Source organism: Bos grunniens, chromosome X (genome assembly GCF_055505025.1).
Source record: "Bos grunniens cultivar Pamir isolate PY7600 chromosome X, Bosgru_T2T1.0, whole genome shotgun sequence".
Taxonomy (NCBI): domain Eukaryota; kingdom Metazoa; phylum Chordata; class Mammalia; order Artiodactyla; family Bovidae; genus Bos; species Bos grunniens.
This window is the reverse complement of record NC_141194.1, coordinates 45138912-45159706: the sequence shown is the minus strand read 5'-3', so window position 1 is coordinate 45159706 and position 20795 is coordinate 45138912. Positions and strand designations below refer to the sequence as shown.

At 37.6% G+C, this 20795-nt stretch overlaps 2 protein-coding genes across 7 annotated transcripts in view; one reads left to right on the top strand and one right to left on the bottom strand.

Annotated features, from left to right (window-relative positions):
• LOC147340248 (zinc finger X-linked protein ZXDB-like) overlaps nucleotides 1-739 on the top strand; it is a 150395-nt gene extending 149656 nt beyond the window's left edge. For both annotated transcript variants that reach the window (XR_015159909.1, XM_086390054.1), the window contains one exon: nucleotides 610-739. Coding sequence is in view for 1 of the 2 variants with exons in the window: in XM_086390054.1 (XP_086246180.1) it covers nucleotides 610-696 (87 nt within the window). In the remaining variant the exon portion in view is untranslated. The remainder of the gene's footprint in view (nucleotides 1-609) is intronic.
• Nucleotides 1-20795, bottom strand: part of LOC147340247 (zinc finger X-linked protein ZXDB-like) — a 115469-nt gene that overhangs the window by 80673 nt on the left and 14001 nt on the right. For 3 of the 5 annotated variants that reach the window (XR_015159910.1, XR_015159911.1, XR_015159912.1), the window contains exon 2: nucleotides 12072-12165. The exons of the other annotated variants lie outside the window; for them this stretch is intronic. The gene's annotated coding sequence lies outside the window, so the exon portion shown is untranslated. The remainder of the gene's footprint in view (nucleotides 1-12071; nucleotides 12166-20795) is intronic. 5 annotated transcript variants of the gene reach the window in all.

Here is a 20795-nt window from a genome sequence, read left to right as displayed (position 1 = left end):
ATGTATAAAACTCTACACAGAATAATTATAATAGTGCAACTGTAGATATGGGAAGAAGCAACAAGGGAAAACAGTTTCTGGATCATAATAGACTAGTAAAACAGGCAACCCAGAGAATTTTAGGTTATCAGTATGGACTAATTTAAAAATTAGCACATTGTGTCTATCAAGAGAAGCCTCACCTAATCTAGGATGAGACTTCCTAGTGTTGTGGGGAAAATTGGTCTGGAAATGCCTCAAACCTTGGTTGAATTTATGACCAAGAAGAGGTTCTGTGGGCCAAAAAAGTGTTGCTTTTCACTAAACAAAGAATGTTTTGCTGTTCTTTCACTAAACAAAGAATGCTGTCTGTCATTCTGGTAAACAATAAATGTTGCCTGTCATTAAGCCATCAGCCACTGCAATCATCCTCCAAGGTGTGATCTGAGAGGAATTCATGATGGCCTTAGATAGTAAGGATGCATATGAAAGGAATATTTTCAATGATCCCAGACTCTCCCATCTTACCATAGATAAATAGGCACTAAAGTCATTAACTTGAGGTGTATCTGTTTTCTCTGATTAGCACTAATCTTCTGATCTTTGTCTACATGTTTGTTTGTTTTTCAGGAAAATATCCTGTATATTCTGACTCCTCCTGGAACTCTTCGGAACAGCTTCTCAGAAATATCTGAGCAGTTGTATCCTGGGCTATAATCCTCAGTGAGGTCACTGAATAAAGCATAATTCTCAACTTTTAGGTTGTGCTTTTAAGTTGACATCTGAAAATGTTCCACATCTTATAATTTATGACTGTTTTGGTTTCTACCTTGCTGTATTTTTAGGGGCTTTCATCTACAGATGGCATGGAATATTTTAGGCAAACTATGTGCTGTATACTAACATGGAAACATTTCCATCACGTAGAAACATATGTGACCCATGTGCATATTTCAACCATTCTATATAGAATTGCTGTTTTTCTCCTAATTTGAGAAGTACATTTAAAACCAAAGCCAAATTCAATTTGATCTCCATATTTGTCCAATAATTTATATTTAAATTTTTTATCAATATGAATTAATAGCAGCAATAATATATAGAGATACAGTTTTAAAGTCATTATGTCAATTTACACTGTGGTTTTTATTAATTACCAAAGGTACATAATATGCACTTCTTTGGTATTCTATTTCCATCAAACACAGAAACTTCAAAAAAATTCACTATAAAGCAGATTTCAAATAAGTTGTTAGTTACGTCTAAATTTTAAAAATAAGCTTAAGATTTATTCTAAAATTATCTATGCAACAATTCCTGATTTTAGTTGAGAAATGTAAATTAAAACTAAAATGCTATTCCAGTAAATACCCTCTAAAATGGCTGAATGAAAAAGTCAAACATTAACAGGTCATGGTGAGTCTGAGAAATAACTAGACCTTTCATAACTGCTAAGAAGGAGTGTACATTAGTAAAAGAACCTTTGAAAACTGTTTGAGAGTAGTTACTAAAACTAGACATATCAAGCTGCACTCCTATAACTCATAGGAATGAATATATGTCCTTAATTAATACTTGCCCAAACCTAAAAACATTAATGCCCATAAACAGAATACGAGTAATTATGATATAGGCATACAATAGAACTCTGTACAAGGAAAAATGAACTATTTCTACATGCGGAAGTGTGGCTGAACCTTACAAACTGCTGAGTAATATTTCACTTATTTTGACTTACTATTCAGAGACAAAAGGAATACATACTATAAAGCTTAAAAATAAGCAAAAACAAATTCCCAAGTAGCCCAGTGGGTAAAGAATCTGCCTGCAATGCAGGAGGCACAGGAGACACGAGTTCAATCCCTGGGTCTGGAAGATCCCCTGGAAGAGGAAATGGTAGCCCACTCCAGTATTCTTGCCTGGAAAATCCCATGGATATAGGAGCCTGGGGGGCTACAGTCCATGGGGTCACAGTCAGACACGACTGAAGGACAAAGCAATCTATGATTTTAGTATATTCAAACAAAAACCTGTACACAAATGTCCACAGCAGCATTAGTCATAATAGCCCCAAAGTGGATACAATTCAAATATCCATTAACTAATTAATAAATAAACAAAATGTGGTATACCCATACAATGGAACATTATTCAGCTATAAAGTGAATGAAGTACTGATACATCCTATAACATAGATGAACATCAAATATAGTATTATATTAAGCAAAATAATCCAGACATAATAGGCCACATATTGCATAATTCCATTCATATGTAATATGAAGAATAGCCAAATCCATAGATATAGAAAGTAAATTAGTAGTTTCTAGTGGATGGGAGGAATGAGGGATAAGTGCTAAATAGGTATGGGGTTTCTTTTTAAATGATGAAATATTCTGGAAATAGCCATGATAGTTCTATGACACTGTGAATGTACTAAAAACCATTGAATGGTACACTTTAAATGGTTAAAATAGTGATTTTTATGTTGTGTGAATTTTATCTCTATAATAATAATTTAAAAAAAGCATTAATTTGTGGTTTTAGAAGTCAAGATAATATTTTTTGGTTCAGAATAATAACTGGAAAAGGGCATGAGGGAATTTTAGATTCTGATAGTATGCTAGCTCTTGATCCGGGTAGTAGTTACCGGGATGTATCCACTCTGTGAAAATTCAAGTAGCTATACATTTATTATGATCTATTTGTAATGTATGTAATGTTTCATTTAAAATATAAAAAAAAATAGAGGGGACGGTCCTAAGATGGCGGAGGAATAGGACAGGGAGACCACTTTATCCCCCACAAATTCATCAAAAGAACATTTAAACGCTGAATAAATTCCACAAAACAACTTCTGAATGCTGGCAGAGGACATCAGGCACCCAGAAAAGCAGCCCATTGTCTTCAAAAGGAGGTAGGAAAAAATATAAAAGAAAAAAAAAAAGAGAGAGAGAGACAAAGAGATAGGGATGGAGCCCCATCCCAGGAAGGGAGTCTTAAAAAGAGAGTAGTTTCCAAACACCAGGAAACTCTCTCACTGCCGAGTCTGTGGCAAGCCTTGGACCCACAGAGGGCAACATAACTGGGAGGAAAAATAAATGAATAATTAAAACCCACAGATTACGTGCCCAACGGTAACTCCCCCTGTGGAGAAGCAGCGCAGACGCCTGCGCCCACTGCTAGCAAGTGGGGGCTGGGCAGGGAGGCGCGGGCTGCATTGCTTAAAGTAAGGACCAGGTCTGAATGCCCCGAGGGCAATCTGAGGGAACTAACTTGGGCTAGCAAACCAGACTGTGGGATAGCTATCATGCGAAAAGCCCTAACCTAAGACACCGCCAGGCCCACTCACAGAACAAAGGACTGTACAGAGCTAGTCAGCTGCAGACCATCCCCCTCCAGTGACAGGAAGGCAGAGCCAGAAGGGGGCAGTCACAACCCCAGAGAGACATTATCTACCAAATTCCAAGGAGGCTTCTTTCCTAAGACTTCTTGGGGTTCTGGACAGTCAACATCTGCCTGAGAAGGTGCGCTGGTTGTACACCCAGAAAACTGAGTGGCAGGGACAGGGGAGGCGATAAATCACTGTGACCTCGCTCGCCAAACACCTCATCACCTGAGCTTCTTGGACCTGAGAAGGGAACAAAACGCAAGCCCAACCCAGTCTGCACCTCTGAGGACTACCTGAGTGCCTGAACCTGAGCGGCTTAGACTTGGGAAGTGCATACAACCCAGGGCAGGCCTCAGACAGTTCCTGGAGGAGCAACCTAGAGCCTGAGCAGTGTGGGTGGGGAGGGCACATGTGCTGTGAGCGGGGGCAGGCCCAGTGTGGCTGAGACACTGTGAGCACAGGCCAGTGTTATCTGTTTGCAGCGTCCCTCCCTCCCCAAAGCACAACTGAACAAGTGAGTCTAAAAAAGTGTCCACCACCCCCACCCCCTTGTGTCAGGGCAGAATTCAGACAGTGAAGAGACCAGCAAACAGAAGAAGCTAAAACAGAGGGAACCGCCTTGGAAGTGACATGTGCAATAGATTAAAACCCTGTAGTTAGTACTGACTATATAGGAAGGGGCCTACAGGTCTTGAGAAATATAAGCCAGACCAAGGAATTATCCAAAAATGAACTGACCCCACACTGCCCACAAACAACACCAGAGAAAGTCCTAGATATATTTTTACTATTTTTATGATCATTCTTTTTTTTTAATTAATTTAATTTTATGTCCTCTATTACTCCTTTAATTTTCATTTTTATAACCTACTATTACTTTGCAAAAAAAAGACCCTATTTTTTAAAGCAAACTTCATATATATATATATATATATATATATATATATACACATACACACATATATATATATATATTATTTTTGTGACTTTTTATTTTCTTTTCTTTAATATTGTACATTTGAAAATCCAACCTCTACTCTAGATTTTTAATCTTTGCTTTTTGGTATTTGTTATCAATTTTGTACCTTTAAGAACCCAATCTTCAGTACCCATTTTTACTTGGGAGCGAGATTACTGGCTTGACGGCTCTCTCCCACTTTGCACTCTCCTTTTTCTCCACCAGGGTGCCTCCATCTCCTCCCTCCCCCTTCTCCTCTCTACCCAACTCTGTGAATCTCTTTGTGTGTTCCAGACGGTGGAGAACACTTAGGGAACTGATTACTGGCTGGATCTGTCTCTCTCCTTTTGATTTCCTCCGTTATCCTCCTGGCCACCTCTGTCTCCTACCTCCCTCTTCTCTTCTCTGTATAACTCCATGAACATCTCTGAGTGGTCCAGACTGTGCAGCGCACATAAGGAAGTGATTACTGGCTAGCTTGCTCTCTCCTCTTTTGATTCCACCTCATCTCAACGGGTCACCTCTAACTCCTTCCTCCCTCTTCTCTTCTCCATGTAACTCTGTGAGCCTCTCTGGGTATCCCTCACCATGGAGAAACTTTTCATCTTTAACCTAGATGTTTTATCAATGGTGCTGAATCGATGGAGAAGTCTTGAGGCTACTGTAAAAATAAGACTGAAAACCAGAAGCAGGAGGCTTAAGTCCAAATCCTGAGAACACCAGAGAACTCCTGGCTCCAGGGAACATTAATCGACAGGAGCTCATCAAACAGGTCCATACCTACACTGAAACCAAGCACCACCCAAGGGCCAACAAGTTCTAGAGCAAGACATACCATGCAAATTCTCCACCAACAAAGGACCATAGCCCTGAGCTTCAAAATACAGGCTGCCCAAAGTTACTCCAAACATGTTGACATCTCATAACTCATTACTGGATACTTCATTGCACTCCAGAAAGAAGAAATACAGCTCCACCCACCAGAACACTGACACAAGCTTCCCAAACCAGGAAACCTTGACAAGCCACCCGTACAACCCCACCCACAGTGAGGAAATTCCATAATAAAGAGAACTCCACAAACTGCCAGAATACAGAAATGCCAAGCCAAACTCAGCAATATAAACAAGATGAAGAGACAGAGGAATACCCAGCAGGTAAAGGAACAGGATAAATGTCCACCAAATCAAACAAAAGAGGAAGAGATAGGGAATCTACCTGATAAAGAATTCTGAATAATGATAGTTAAAATGATCCAAAATATTGAAATCAAAATTGAATCACAGATAAATAGCCTGGACACAAGGATTGAGAAGTGCAAGAAAGGTTTAACAAGGACCTAGAAGAAATAAAAAAGAGTCAATATATAATGAATAATGCAATAAATGGGATCAAAAACACTCTGGAGGCAATAAATAGTAGTATAACGGAGGCAGAAGATAGGATTAGTGAAGTAGAAGATTAGAATGGTAGAAATAAATGAATCAGTGAGGAAAAAAGAAAAACGAATTTAAAGAAATGAGGACAATCTCAGGGACCACCAGGACAATATTAAACGCCCCAACATTCGAATCATAAGGGTCCCAGAAGAAGAAAACAAAAAGAAAGACCATGAGAAAATACTTGAGGAGATAATAGTTGAAAACTTCCCTAAAATGGGGAAGGAAATAATCACCCAAGTTGAAGAAACCCAGAGAGTCCCAAGCAGTATAAACCCAAGGCAAAACACCCCAAGACACATATTAATCAAATTAACAAAGATCAAACACAAAGAACAAATATTAAAAGCAACAAGGGAAAAACAACAAATAACACAAAAGGGGATTCCCATAAGGATAACAGCTGATCTTTCAATAGAAACTCTTCAGGCCAGAAGGGAATGGAAGGACATACTTAATGTGAGGAAAGAAAATAACCTACAGCCCAGATTACTGTACCCAGCAAGGATATCATTCAAATATGAAGGAGAAATCAAAAGCTTTACAGACAAGCAAAAGCCAAGAGAATCCAGCATCACCAAACCAGCTCTGCAACAAATGCTAAAGGATATGCTCTAGACAGGAAATACAAAAAGGGTGTATAAACTCGAAAGCAAAATAAAGTAAATGGCAACAGGATCAAACTTATCAATAATTATCTTAAATGTAAATGGGTTGAATGTCCCATTGAAAAGACAAAGAGTGACTGAATGGATACAAAAACAAGACCCCTATATATGTTGTCTACAAGAGACCCACCTCAAAATAGGGGACACATACAGACTGAAAGTGAAGGGATGGAAAAAGATATTCCATGCAAATAAAGACCAAAAGAAAGCTGGAGTAGCAATACTCATATCAGATAAAATAGACTTTAAAACAAAGGCTGTGAAAAGAGACAAAGATGGAGACTACATAATGATCAAAGGATCAATCCAAGAAGAAGATATAACAATTATAAATATATATGCAACCAACATAGGAGCACTGCAATATGTAAGACAAATACTAACAAGTATGAAAGGGGAAATTAACAATAACACCATAATAGTGGGAGACTTTAATACCCCACTCACACCTATGGATAGATCAACTAAACAGAAACTTAACAAGGAAACACAAGCTTTAAATGATACAATAGACCAGTTAGACCTAATTGATATCTATAGGACATTTCACCCCAAAACAATGAATTTCAACTTTTTCTCAAGTGCACACGGAACCTTCTCCAGGATAGATCACATCCTGGGCCATAAATCTAGCCTTGGTAATTTCAAAAAAATAGAAATCATTCCAAGCATCTTTTCTGACCACAATGCAGTAAGATTAGATCTCAGTTACAAGAGAAAAACTATTAAAAATTCCAACATATGGAGGCTGAACAACACGCTGCTGAATAACCAACAAATCACAGAAGAAACCAAAAAAGAAATCAAAATATGCATACAAACGAATGAAAATGAAAACACAACAACCCAGAACCTGTGGGACACTGTAAAAAGCTGTGCTAAGGGGAAAGTTCATAGCAATACAGGCATACCTCAAGAAACAAGAAAAAAGTCAAATAAATAACCTAACTCTACACCTAAAGCAACTAGAAAAGGAAGAAGTGAAGAACCCCAGGGTTAGTAGAAGAAAAGAAATCTTAAAAATTAGGGCAGAAATAAATGCAAAAGAAAAGAGACCATAGCAAAATTCAACAAAGTCAAAAACTGATTCTTTGAAAGGATAAATAAAATTGATAAAACATTATCCAGACTCATCAAGAAACAAAGGGAGAAAAGTCAAATCAATAAAATTAGAAATGTAAATGGAGAGATCACACAGACAACACACAATACAAAGGATCATAAGAGACTATTATCAGCAATTATATGCCAATAAAATGGACAACTTGGAAGAAATGGACAAATTCTTAGAAAAGTACAACTTTCCAAAACTGAACCAGGAAGAAATAGAATCTTAAGAGACTCATCACAAGCACGGAAATTGAAACTGTAATCAGAAATCTTCCAGCAAACAAAAGCACAAGTCCAGACGGTTTCACAGCTGAATTCTACCAAAAATTTAGAGAACAGCTAACACCTATCCTACTCAAACTCTTCCAGAAAATTGCAGAGGAAGGTGAACTTCTAAACTCATTCTATGAGGCCACCATCACCCTAATAGCAAAACCTGACAAAGATGCCACAAAAAAGAAAACTACAGGCCAATATCACTGATGAACATAGATGCAAAAATCCTTAGCAAAATTCTAGCAATCAGAATCCAACAGCACATTAAAAAGATCATACACCATGACCAAGTGGGCTTTATCCCAGGGATGCAAGGATTCTTCGATATCCGCAAATCAGTCAATGTAATACACCACATTAACAAATTGAAAAATAAAAGCCATATGATTATCTCAGTAGATGCAGAGAAAGCCTTTGACAAAATTCAACATCCATTTATGATAAAAAGTCTAAAAAAAGCAGGAATAGAAGGAACATACCTCAACATACTAAAAGCTATATATGACAAACCCACAGCAAACATTATCCTCAATGGTGAAAAATTGAAAGCTTTTCCCCTAAAGTCAGGAACAAGACAAGGGTGCCCACTTTCACCACTACTATTCAACATAGTTTTGGAAGTTTTGGCCACAGCAATCAGAGCAGAAAAAGAAATAAAAGAATCCCAATTGGAAAAGAAGAAGTAAAACTCTCACTGTTTGCAGATGACATGATCCTCTACATAGAAAACCCTAAAGACTCCACCAGAAAATTACTAGAGCTAATCAATGAATATAGTAAAGTTGCAGGATAAAAAATCAACACACAGAATTCCCTTGCATTCCTATACACTAATAATGAGAAAATAGAAAGAGAAATTAAGGAAACAATTCCATTCACCATTGCAACGAAAAGCATAAAATACTTAGGAATATATCTACCTAAAGAAACTAAAGACCTATATACAGAAAACTATAAAACACTGGTGAAAGAAATCAAAGAGGACACTAATAGATGGAGAAATATATCATGTTCATGGATCAGAAGAATCAATATAGTGAAAATGAGTATACAATTCAAAGCAATCTATAGATTCAGTGCAATCCCTATCAAGCTACCAATGGTATTTTTCACAGAGCTACAACAAAGAATTTCACAATTTGTATGGAAATACAAAAAACCTCAAATAGCCAAAGCTATCTTGAGAAAGAAGAATGGAACTGGAGGAATCAACCTGCCTGACTTCAGGCTCTACTACAAAGCCACAGTCATCAAGACAGTATGGTACTGGCACAAAGACAGAAATATAGATCAATGGAACAAAATAGAAAGCCCAGAGATAAATCCCTGCACCTATGGACACCTTATCTTTGACAAAGTAGGGAAGAATATACAATGGAGAAAAGACAATCTCTTTAACAAGTGGTGCTGTGAAAACTGGTCAACCACTTGTAAAAGAATGAAACTAGAACACTTTCTAACACCATACACAAAAATAAACTCAAAAGGGTTTAAATATCTAAACATAAGACCAGAAACCATAAAACTCCTAGAGGAGAACATAGGCAAAACGCTCTCTGACATAAATCACAGCAGGATCCTCTATGACCCACTTCCCAGAATATTGGAAATAAAAGCAAAAATAAACAAATGGGACCTAATTAAAATTAAAAGCTTCTGCACAACAAAGGAAACTATAAGAAGGTGAAAGACAGCCTTCAGAATGGGAGAAAAGAATAGCAAATGAAGCAACTGACAAACAACTAATCTCAAAAATATACAAGCAAGTCCTGCAGCTCAATTCCAGAAAAATAAATGACCCAATCAGAAAATGGGCCAAAGAACTAAACAGACATTTCTCCAAAGACATACAGATGGCTAACAAACACATGAAAATATGCTCAACATCACTCATTATCAGAGAAATGCAAATCAAAACCACAATGATGTACCATTTCACGCCAGTCAGAATGGCTGCGATCCAAAAATCCACAAGCAATAAATGCTGGACAGGTGTGGAGAAAAGGGAACCCTCTTACAGTGTTGGTGGTAATGCAAACTAGTACAGCCACTATGGAGAACAGTTTGGAGATTCCTTAAAAAACTGTAAATAGAACTGCCTTATGATCCAGCAATCCCACTGCTGGGCATACACACCGAGGAAACCAGAATTGAAAGAGACACATGTAGCCCAATGTTCATCACAGCACTGTTCATAATAGCCAGGACATGGAAGCAACCTAGATGTCCATCAGCAGACGAATGGATAAGAAAGCTGTGGTACATATACACAATGGAGTATTACTCAGCCATTAAAAAGAATACATTTGAATCAGTTCTAATGAGGTGGATGAAACTGGAGCCTATTATACAGAGTGAAGTAAGCCAGAAAGAAAAACATCAATACAGTATACTAACACATATATATGGAATTTAGAAAGACACTAACGATAACCCTGTATGTGAGATAGCAAAAGAGACACAGATGTATAGAACAGTCTTTTGGACTATGTGGGAGAGGGAGAGGGTGGGATGATTTTGGAGAATGGCATTGAAACATGTATAATATCATATAAGAAATGAATTGCCAGTCCAGGTTCGATGCAGGATACAGGATGCTTGGGGCTGGTGCACTGGGATGACCCAGAGGGATGGTACAGGGAGGGAGGTGGTAGCAGGGTTCAGGAAGGAGAACACGTGTACACCTGTGGTGGATTCATGGTGATGTACGACAAAATCAATACAATATTGTAATTAGCCTCCAATTTAAATAAATTTAAATTTAAAACATTTTAAAAATATATAAAAAATAATAAATTTTACAAATAAAATGCTTCATAGAACCAGTTATGATTCAATATATAGTAACTTAAAAATTAAAGCAAGGAATGATTAAAATATATAATGCAGTTTCAAAACAGATAACCTATAGGTTATCTGAATTTTTATTGAATCAAGAATGTATCAATCTTGCAAAGAATAATCAATAAAAAATGAATTATCAGATTTACATTTAGGTTAAAATACTTTCTAAACTTTTGTTGTAGAAAGAGTTGAAAGCACCAAACAGTAAAACACCAAAGATGTAAAATAATTAATAGCATCTAATTTGATCACATTTTGGCATTTCAACAGGCAAACCTAAATTTGGCAAGCTTTTCTCTTCACTTCTTATCTTCATGAAAATTCTGAAATGTAGATAGTATTTGATAGATGACTTATGCTGCAATAACATGTATTTGAAGGTTTCATATGGCTAACTGTAACTGGAAAATACTGGGCATTGAAAAATCACCATTAAGCTTTTATACAGATGTTAGAGACCAAAGACACTGAAGAAAAGCCTAAACATTTGACTGTAGAGAAAACTTATCTTTTTTTGTTGTTTAAATTTTCATTTCTGTTTCTGGGAAGAATCTTTAAAGATTTGTATAAATTCAGGTAACATTTTATCTTTGAGGAATTTTTTACCCCAAAAGAATCTAAGATGAAGGACAACAAGAACCATTTTGCAAACAAGATCCTAAGCAGCGAGTCTTTATAATATTCAGTAGATTTGGTACACAGATTTAGTAATAAAAAGAACTATCCAATGCCTACTATAGATATAGAAAACAAACTGGTGGTTGTCAGAGGGGAGGTGCGGGGAGGCAGGCGAAAAGGGTGAGGGTATTAAAAGATACAAATTTCCAGCTACAAGGCTGGGGGTGTAATGCACAGCATAGGGAATATGGTCAATAATATTGTAATAACTTTGTATGGTGACAGATAAAACTAGACTTGTTGTGATCATTTCACAATGTAGAAAACTGTCAAATTCCATTTAATAGAATGCTTCTCTTCCATTTTTACTTTCTTGAAGTCTTTTGATAAAAAGAAATGTGGCAAGAGCAAGAGAACAAGATGGTGTAGGTGCAGGTGGACGTGGAATACATCTCTCTCCACGGATACATCAGGAATACACCTTCAGACACAGAAGTGCATGCAGAATACCAGCTGAGAGCAGACAGGAGGACCTGACCAGTGGAAAAGAATATATAGAACCAAGCAAAACTCATTAAGAGGAAGGAACTAGGGGAAAAAAAACAGGAATATTAGTAGGACTGGACTTGCCCTCAGCAGGTGGGTGAACTGAAGCAGGGGTCCCATCCCCATATGAGGGAAATTGTCTGAGTCAGAGGAGAAACATTTAAGGGTAAGAGTGAAACAGCTGATCTGTGGCAGCCTAAATGGAATGAGAATCAGACAGTACTTGACTCAGTCATACATACCTTGGACAGGGATGCAGGTCCCCTGAAAGATGCAGTGGCTGGGAGCTGGAGTTTAGGGATTGTGGAGCAATCCCAGGGCAAGGGCTGCTGTTGACTGCAGAGAGACAGATAGAAAGGGTGTGAGGGAGGAGATTTTGGTGGGAAATGCCTGTAGAACAAAGCCAGCCAGTCATCAAAGCAAGGCAGTACAGCTGAGTCATGCATACGGGGTGGAGCCATCACCATAACCTTTCACCCCACATGCCAGCATCGCATCAGGCAGCTTAACAATAGAGAGGCTGGCCCATCAAACACCTGAAGCACTGAACTACAGAATAGGACCCAAACCAGGGTGCCACTTTAAGTGCCTGATGCACCAAACAACAGAGACGGACTCCAGGCAAGGGAGCCCTTTAAGTTCCTGAACAGGCAGGGCTATGGAGAAAGACTGGCCAAAGAGCCCTTCTGATCACCAGCTATAAGAGGCTTGAAAAAAGACTCTGATAGGGCCATAACTCCTCCAGCAGAGGCAGTTCATGTCCCTGCAAACTTGCCACCATCAGGGTCCCTGCAAGCCAAGCAGTTGTGCCATGTACATGCTCAGCTCTCACTGGGGCAGAGCTGCCACAGGCAAAAATAGCCTTGAGGCTATGTGTTCAGGGTAGCTTCGGTTGTGTCCAACTCCTTGTGACCCTATAGACTGTGGCCTGCCAGGCTACTCTGTCAGGGGGGCTCTCCAGTCAAGAATACTGGAGCATATTGGCCAATACTAGTTGCCATATCCTTCCAGAGCACTATATTTCCTGCTGCCTAACCACCAACTCCTCTGAGTACCTGGTGCTGCCAGAACCCCTGTGACCCAAGCAGCTGCCTCACCTCCACACATGGCCCACACAGGAGCAAACCCAAGTCCTCGAGGGCAGCCCTAGGAGCAAACCCCAGTGGACAACCTTCATGCAGAGGTGAAAATAAAACCACAATTGAAACCCAGGGGTAGTGTGGCAAAGGAAGAAGACCCAAAACCTTCCCACCAGCTGTACAAGCTGCAGATTAAATCCACATGATCAACTAGGCAGACTCTGTGTCTATGGAATATATAAAAAGATATTGAGAGCCCCCACAAAAGAAAACGCACTAGTTCTGATAGCTGTGGACATTGAAGGAAGAACACACAGGAGTAGGACCAGATTAGAATCTGAGCTGCCCCCACAGCAGGTCTAGAGATCAGTAGAGTGCTGGAGTGCATCCTAGCAACGTGAGGTGTACTGTGACTCCCAGCGAGGGAAAGGACTCTGACAGCAGTGACTCAAGAAAAACTTAGTAGTCTTATGTTTTCACTTGCTCTGTAGATTCTGTTAGATTTTGTTTTTCTTTTTTCTTCCCCTCTCCCTGCCCCTCCCCCCATTGTAGTTGTCGATTTTATTGGCACTATGAAATCTAATTAAGGTTTTGAGCTTTTTTTTTCCCTCAGTCACATTATTTATTGTTGTTATAAACCTCTGCTTCTACATTGGGCTTTTGCAGTTCTGTGAAGTTTTTCCTATTTTTTTTTTTTTACTCTGTTTTTAATTTTAGTATTTAATTTTTTAAGTCTACTATCATTTTTTACATTTATTCCTAATTGCATTTCCTACTGTACTTTTCCCCTTGCAGTTAATCTTTAATGTATATAAATCTGCTTTATATACCTCTATTTAACTTTGCATATGTATTCTTTTTTTCTTTTCTTTCTTTCCTTTCCTCTTAGCATATTTGTTAGTTTTATTTTCATTGCTTTATTCCCCAATTGGCATCTTGCTTTAGTTTTGTTTTCCAGTTTGTGCTTTAGTTAGTTTTGTTCTTAACTGGTAGAAATAATTTTTGGTTTCCTTTGTTTACCAGGTCAATCTATTGTACTTTACTTTTGTTGGACTGTTTTGATTTTCCTTACAGGTGCATATGTATTTGTGTATATTCAGTCACACTTTTTATTATTGTTATAAACCTCTACATTGGGATTTTGCAGTTCTGTGGAGTTTTTTTTTCCTTTTTTCTTTCTTCTTTTTTTCTTTTTTTTTTTCTCTTTCTTATAATTTCAATTTTTAATTTTTTAACCTATTATATTTTTCTACATTTATTCCTTTGTTTGCCTTTCCTATTGGTCTTTGCCCCTTGAGTTAATCGTTAATGTATATAAATCTTCTTCATCTACCTCTACTTAATTTTACATATCTATTCCTTCTTTCTTTTCTTTTTTCCTTTCCTCTTAACATATTTGTTAGTTTTGTTTTCCAGTTGTGCTTTGGTTAGTTTTGTTTTTAACTGGTAAATATAATTTTTGATTTCCTTTGTGTGTAGGGTCAATCTACTGTACTTTATTTTTGTTGGACTGTTTTGACTTTCCTTATGGGTGTATATGTATAAGTGTATATTCCATTACTTTAATTATATGCCTGATTTTGCAACTGCCATTTGTCTGGGGTTCATCTTTGTTTTCTTATTTTTGGATATTTGTTTCAATATCACTTAATGCCATAAGAAACCACTTGTGGAATCTTTGTTCCTGACCAGAAATCAAGTCCTGAGACTTTGGAGTGGGAACACTGACTCCAAGACCCTATTCTATCAGAGAACTAACCCTGGGACTATCAAATAGTGAGAACTCACACAAAGGAAACCACTTGAATACAAGACCCAGCATCACTCAACCACCAGTAGCACCCTGGGCAGGATGCCTCATCTAAACAATAAACAAAACAAATATATAAATCCAATGATCAGCAGGCAGCATTACCACCTCACTCAGCCTTGCCCATCAGAAGAAAAAAAACAAAAACAAAAACAACAAAAAATACTCAGCATAAATCTCACCCTATATGAAGCTTACACAAACCACTGGACCAACCTTAGAAGGGAAGAAATGAAAAGGAAGAAAGAATTCAACCTTGAAGCCTGGGAAAAGGAGACCTCAAACACAGTAAGTAAAAAAAAAAAAAAAAAAGTAATAATGAAAAGGCAAAGCGATACTACACAAATGAAGGAACAAGCTAGAAACACAGAAGTCCAAATAAATGAAGAAGAAATAGGAAAACTACCTGGGAAATAATTCAGAATGATGATAGTAAAGATGATCAAAAACCTTGAAAACAAAATGGAGAAAATGCAAGAATCAATTAACAAAGAACTAGAAGAATTAAAGAACAAACATACAGAGACAAACAACACAATTACTGAAATTAAAAATACTGTGGAAGGAATCAATAGCAGAATATATGAAGCCAAAGAAAGAATCAGTGAGCTGGAAGATAAAATGGTGGAAATAACTGCTGAAGACCAGATTAAAGTAAAAAGAATGAAAAGAACTGAGGCTAGTCTCAGAGATCCCTGGGACAATATCAAACACACCAACATTCGAATTATAGGGGTCCCAGAAGAAGAGAAAAAGAAAGGGTATGAGAAAAATTTTGAAGAGATTATAGTTGAAAATTTCCCCAACGTGGAAAAGTAAATAGTCAAAAAATCTAAGATGTGCAAAGAATCTCATACAGTAAAAACCCAAGGAGAAACTCGACAAGACACATACTAATCAAACTAACAAAGACTAAACACAAAGAAAATATTAAAAGCAGCAAGGGAAAACCAACAAGTAACACACAAGGGAACCCCCATACATTTAACAGCTGTTCTTTCAGCAGACTCTGCAGGCCAAAAGGGAATGGCAGGATATAGTTAAAGTACTGAAAGGGAAAAATCTACAACCAAGATTACTTTACCTGGCAAGGATCTCATTGAAAACTGATGGAGAAATAAAAAGCTTTTCAGACAAGCAAAAGTAAAGATAATTCAGTACCATCAAGCCAGCTTTACAATAAATGTTAAACGGACTTATATAGTCAAGAAATATAAGAAGAAAAAAGATCTACAAGATCAACCCCCCAAAATTAAGAAAATGGCAATAGGAACATACATATCAATAATTACTTAAAATGTAAATAGATTAAATGCTCCAAGCAAAGACACAGACTGGCTGAATGGATCCAAAAACAAGACCCATATATATGCAGTCTACAAGAAACCCACTTCAGACCTCAAGACACATATAGACTGAAAGTAAAAGGATGGGAAAATATATTCCAGGCAAATGGGAAGCAAAAGAAAGCTAAAGTAGCAATCCTCATATCAGACAAGAAAGATGTTAAAATAAAGATTACAAGAGATAAGGAAGGACACTACATAATGATCAAGGGATCAATCCATTAGAAAGACATAACAATTATAAATATTTATGCACCCAACACAGGAGCACCTCAATACATAGCACAAACACTAACAGACATAAAAGGAGAAACTGACAGTAACACAATCATAGTAGGAGACTTTAACACCCCACTTGCACCAATGGACAGATCATCAAAACAGAAAATTTAATAAGGAAATATAAGTCTTAAATAATACATTAGATGAGATGGATCTCATTGATATCTTGAGGACATTCCAGCCAAATGCAGAAGAATACACCTTCTTCTCAAGTGCACATGAAACATCCTCCAGGATAGACCACATCTTGAGTCACAAGTCAACCCTCAGTAAATTTAAGAAAGTTGAAATCATACCAAGGATCTTCTCCAAACACAATGCTATAAGACTAGACATCAATTACAAGAAAAACCTGTAAGAAACACGTGGAGATTAAACAATGCATTTCTAAATAACCAACAGGTTCCTGAAGAAGTCAAAAGGGAAATCAAAAATTTCTAGAAACAAATGACAATGAGAACACGACAACTCAAAACCTATGGGATGCAGCAAAAGCAGTTGTAAGAGGGAAGTTTATTGCAATACAATCCTACCTCAAGAAACAAGAAAAACATCTAATTGACAACCTAATTTTACACCTAAGGCAACTGGAAAACGAAGAACAAAAAACCCCAAAATTAGTAGAAGGAAAGAACTCATAAAGATATGAGCAGAAATTAATGAAAAAGAAATGAGAGAAGCGATATTAAAGATTAATAAAACGAAAAGCTGGTTCTTTGAGAAGATAAAATTGACAAACCTTTAGTCAGACTCATCAAGAAAAAAAGAGAGAAGAATCAAATGAAAATTAGAAATGAAAAAATAGAGGTTACAACACACAATGCAGAAATACAAAGGATTATAAGAGACTATTTTGAACAACTATATGGCAATCAAATAGATGACCTGGATGAAATGGACAGATTCTTAGAAAAGTTCAATCTTCCAAGACTGAGTCAGGAATAAATAGAAATTATGAACAACCTGATTACAAGCATTGATATTAAAGTTGTAATAAAAAATCTCCCAAAAAACAAAAGCCCAGGACAAGATGCTTTCACAGGAGAATTCTATCAAATATTTAGAGAAGAGTTAATGTCTATCCTTCAAAACCCTTTCAAAAAATTGCAGAGGAAGGAGCACTTCCAAACTCATTCCATGAGGCCACCATCACCCTGATACCAAAACCAGACAAGGACAACACAAAAAAGAAAACCACAGTAGGTCAATATAACTCATGAATATAGATGCAAAAATCCTCAACAAAATTTCAGCAAACAGAAAAAATTCATACTGCATGATCAAGTTGTGTTTATTCTGGGTACGCAAGGATTCTTCAATATATGAAAATTAATCAATGTGACACACCATGTTAACAAATCGAAAGATAAAAATCATATGACAATCTCAACAGATGCAGAAAAATCCTTTGACAAAATTCAGCACCCATTTATGATTAAAACTCTTCCAAAAAATCGGCATAGAATAAACCTACCTCAACACAGAAAAGGCCATATATGATAAGCCTAAAGCAAACATTGGAGAAGGCAATGGCACCCCACTCCAGTACTCTTGCCTGGAAAATCCCATGGACGGAGGAGCCTGGTAGGCTGCAGTCCATGGGGTTGCTAAGAGTCAGACACGACTGAGCAACTTCACTTTCACTTTTCACTTTCATCCATTGGAGAAGGAAATGGCAACCCACTCCAGTGTTCTTGTCTGGAGAATCCCAGGGATGGGGGAGCCTGGTGGGCTGCCATCTATGGGGTCGCACAGAGTTGGACACAACTGAAGCGACTTAGCAGCAGCAGCAGCAGCAGCAAAGCAAACATTATTCTCAACAGTGAAAAACTGAAAGCATTCCCCCTAAGATCAGGAACAAGACAAGGGTATCCACTTTCACCACTATTATTCAACATAGTTATGGAAGTCCTAGCTATAGCAATCAGAGAAGAAAAGTAAATAAAAGGAATACAGATCAGAAAAGTAAAGCTCTCACTGTTTGCAGATGACATGATGCTCTACATAGAAAACCCTAAAGACACCACCAGAAAATTACTAGAGCTAATCAGTGAATTTAGCAAAGTTTCAGGATACAGACAATCACTTGCAGAGAATCAATACAGAGAAATCACTTGCTTTTCTACATACCAAAAATGGAAAATCAGAAAGAGAAATGAAGGGATCAATCCCAGTCACCATTGCAACAAAAGAATTAAATCTGTAGGAATAAACTTCCCTAAAAAGACAAAAGAAAACAGATGGAGGGATATTCCATGTTCCTGGGTAGGAAGAATCAGTATTGTGAAAATGAGTATACTACCAAATGCAATCTGCAAATTCAATGTGATCCCTATCGAATTACCAATGACATTTTTGACAGAACTAAAAAAATATATATATATATTTGTTTTAGTTTCACTATTCATATGGAAACACAGAAGACCCCAAATAGGCAAAGCAGTCTTGAGAAAGAAGAATGGAGCTGGGGGAAATCAACCTTCATGACCTCAGATTATACTACAAAGCTACAGTCATCAAGACAGTATGGTAGTGGCACAAACACAGAATTATAAACCAATGGAACAAGATAGAAAGTCCAGAAATAAACCCATGCATCTATGGGCACCTTATTTTTGACAATGGAGGGAAGAATATACAATGGGGCAAAGACAGCCTCTTCAATAAATGGTGCTGGGAAAACTTGATAGCTACATGTAAAAGAATGAAATTAGAACACTTCTAACGCCATACACAAAGATAAACTCAAAATGGATTAAAGACCTAAATGTAAGACCAGAAACTATAAAACTGTTAGAGGAAAACATAGGCAGAACACCCGATGACATAAATCAAAGCAAGATCTCTATGACCTACCACCTAGAGTAACGGAAATAAAAACAAAAGTAAACAAGTGGGACCTGATTAAACTTAAAAGTTAAGCCAAACTATAAGCCAGGTGGAAATGTAAACCCTCAGAATGGCTGAAAATAATAGCAAATGAAACAACTGACAAAGGATTAATTTTCAAAATACACAAGCAGCTCATAAAATTCAATGCCAGAAAAACAAACAACCCAATCAAAAAGCTGGAAAAAGACCTAAACAGATATTTCTGAAAGAAGACATACATATAGCTAACAAACACATGAAAAGATGCTCAACATCACTCATTATTAGAGAAATGCAAGTCAAAACTACAATGAGATATCATCTCACACCAGTCAGAATGGCCATCATCAAAAATTCTACATACAATAAACGCTGGAGAGGGTGTGAAGAAAAGGGAACACTCTTGCACTGTTGGTTAATGTAAATTGATACAGCCACTATGGAAGACAGTATGGAGATTCCTTGAAAGACTAGAAATAAAACCACCATATGACCCAGCAATCCCACTCCTAGGCATATACCCTAAGGAAACCAAAATTGAAGAAGACACATGTATCCCATTGTTCATTGCAGCACTATTTACAATAGCTAGAACATGGAAGCAACCTAGATATCCATCAACAGATGAATGGATACAGAAGTTGTGATACATATACACAATGGAATATTACTCCGCCATAAAAAGGAATGCATTTAAATCGGTTCTGATGAGGTGGGTGAACCTAGAACATATTATACAGAGTGAAGTGAGAAAGAGATAGATAAATATTGTATTCTACCACATATATACAGAATCTAGAAGAATGGTACTAAAGAACTTATTTACAGGGCAGCAGTGGAGTGACAGTCATAGAGAATAGACTTATGGACATGGGGAGAGGGGAGGAAAGGGTGAGATGTATGGAAAGAGTAACATGGAAACTTACATTCAGTTCAGTTCAGTCGCTCAGTCGTGTCCGACTTTTTGCGACCCCATGAATCACAGCACGCCAGGCCTCCCTGTGCATCACCAACTCCTGGAGTTTACTCAAACTCACGTCCATCGAGTCGGTGATGCCATCCAGCCATCTCATCCTCTGTCGTCCCCTTCTCCTCCTGCCCTCAATCCCTCCCAGCATCAGAGTCTTTTCCAATGAGTCAACTCTTCGCGTGAGGTGGCCAAAATACTGGAGTTTCAGCTTCAGCATCAGTCCTACCAATGAACACCCAGGACTGATCTCCTTTAGGATGGACTGGTTGGATCTCCTTGCAGTCCAAGGGACTCTCAAGAGTCTGCTCCAACACCACAGTTCAAAAGCATCAATTCTTTGGCTCTCAGCTTTCTTCACAGTCCAACTCTCACACTCATACATGACCACTGGAAAAACCATAGCCTTGACTAGATGGACCTTTGTTGAAAAAGTAATGTCTCTGCTTTTTAATATGCTATCTAGGTCGGTCATAACTTTCTTTCCAAGGAGTATGCATCTTTTAATTTCATGGCTGCAATCACCATCCGCAGTGATTTTGGAGCCGAAAAAAACAAAGCCTGACACTGTTTCCACTGTTTCCCCATCTATTTCCCATGAAGTGATAGGA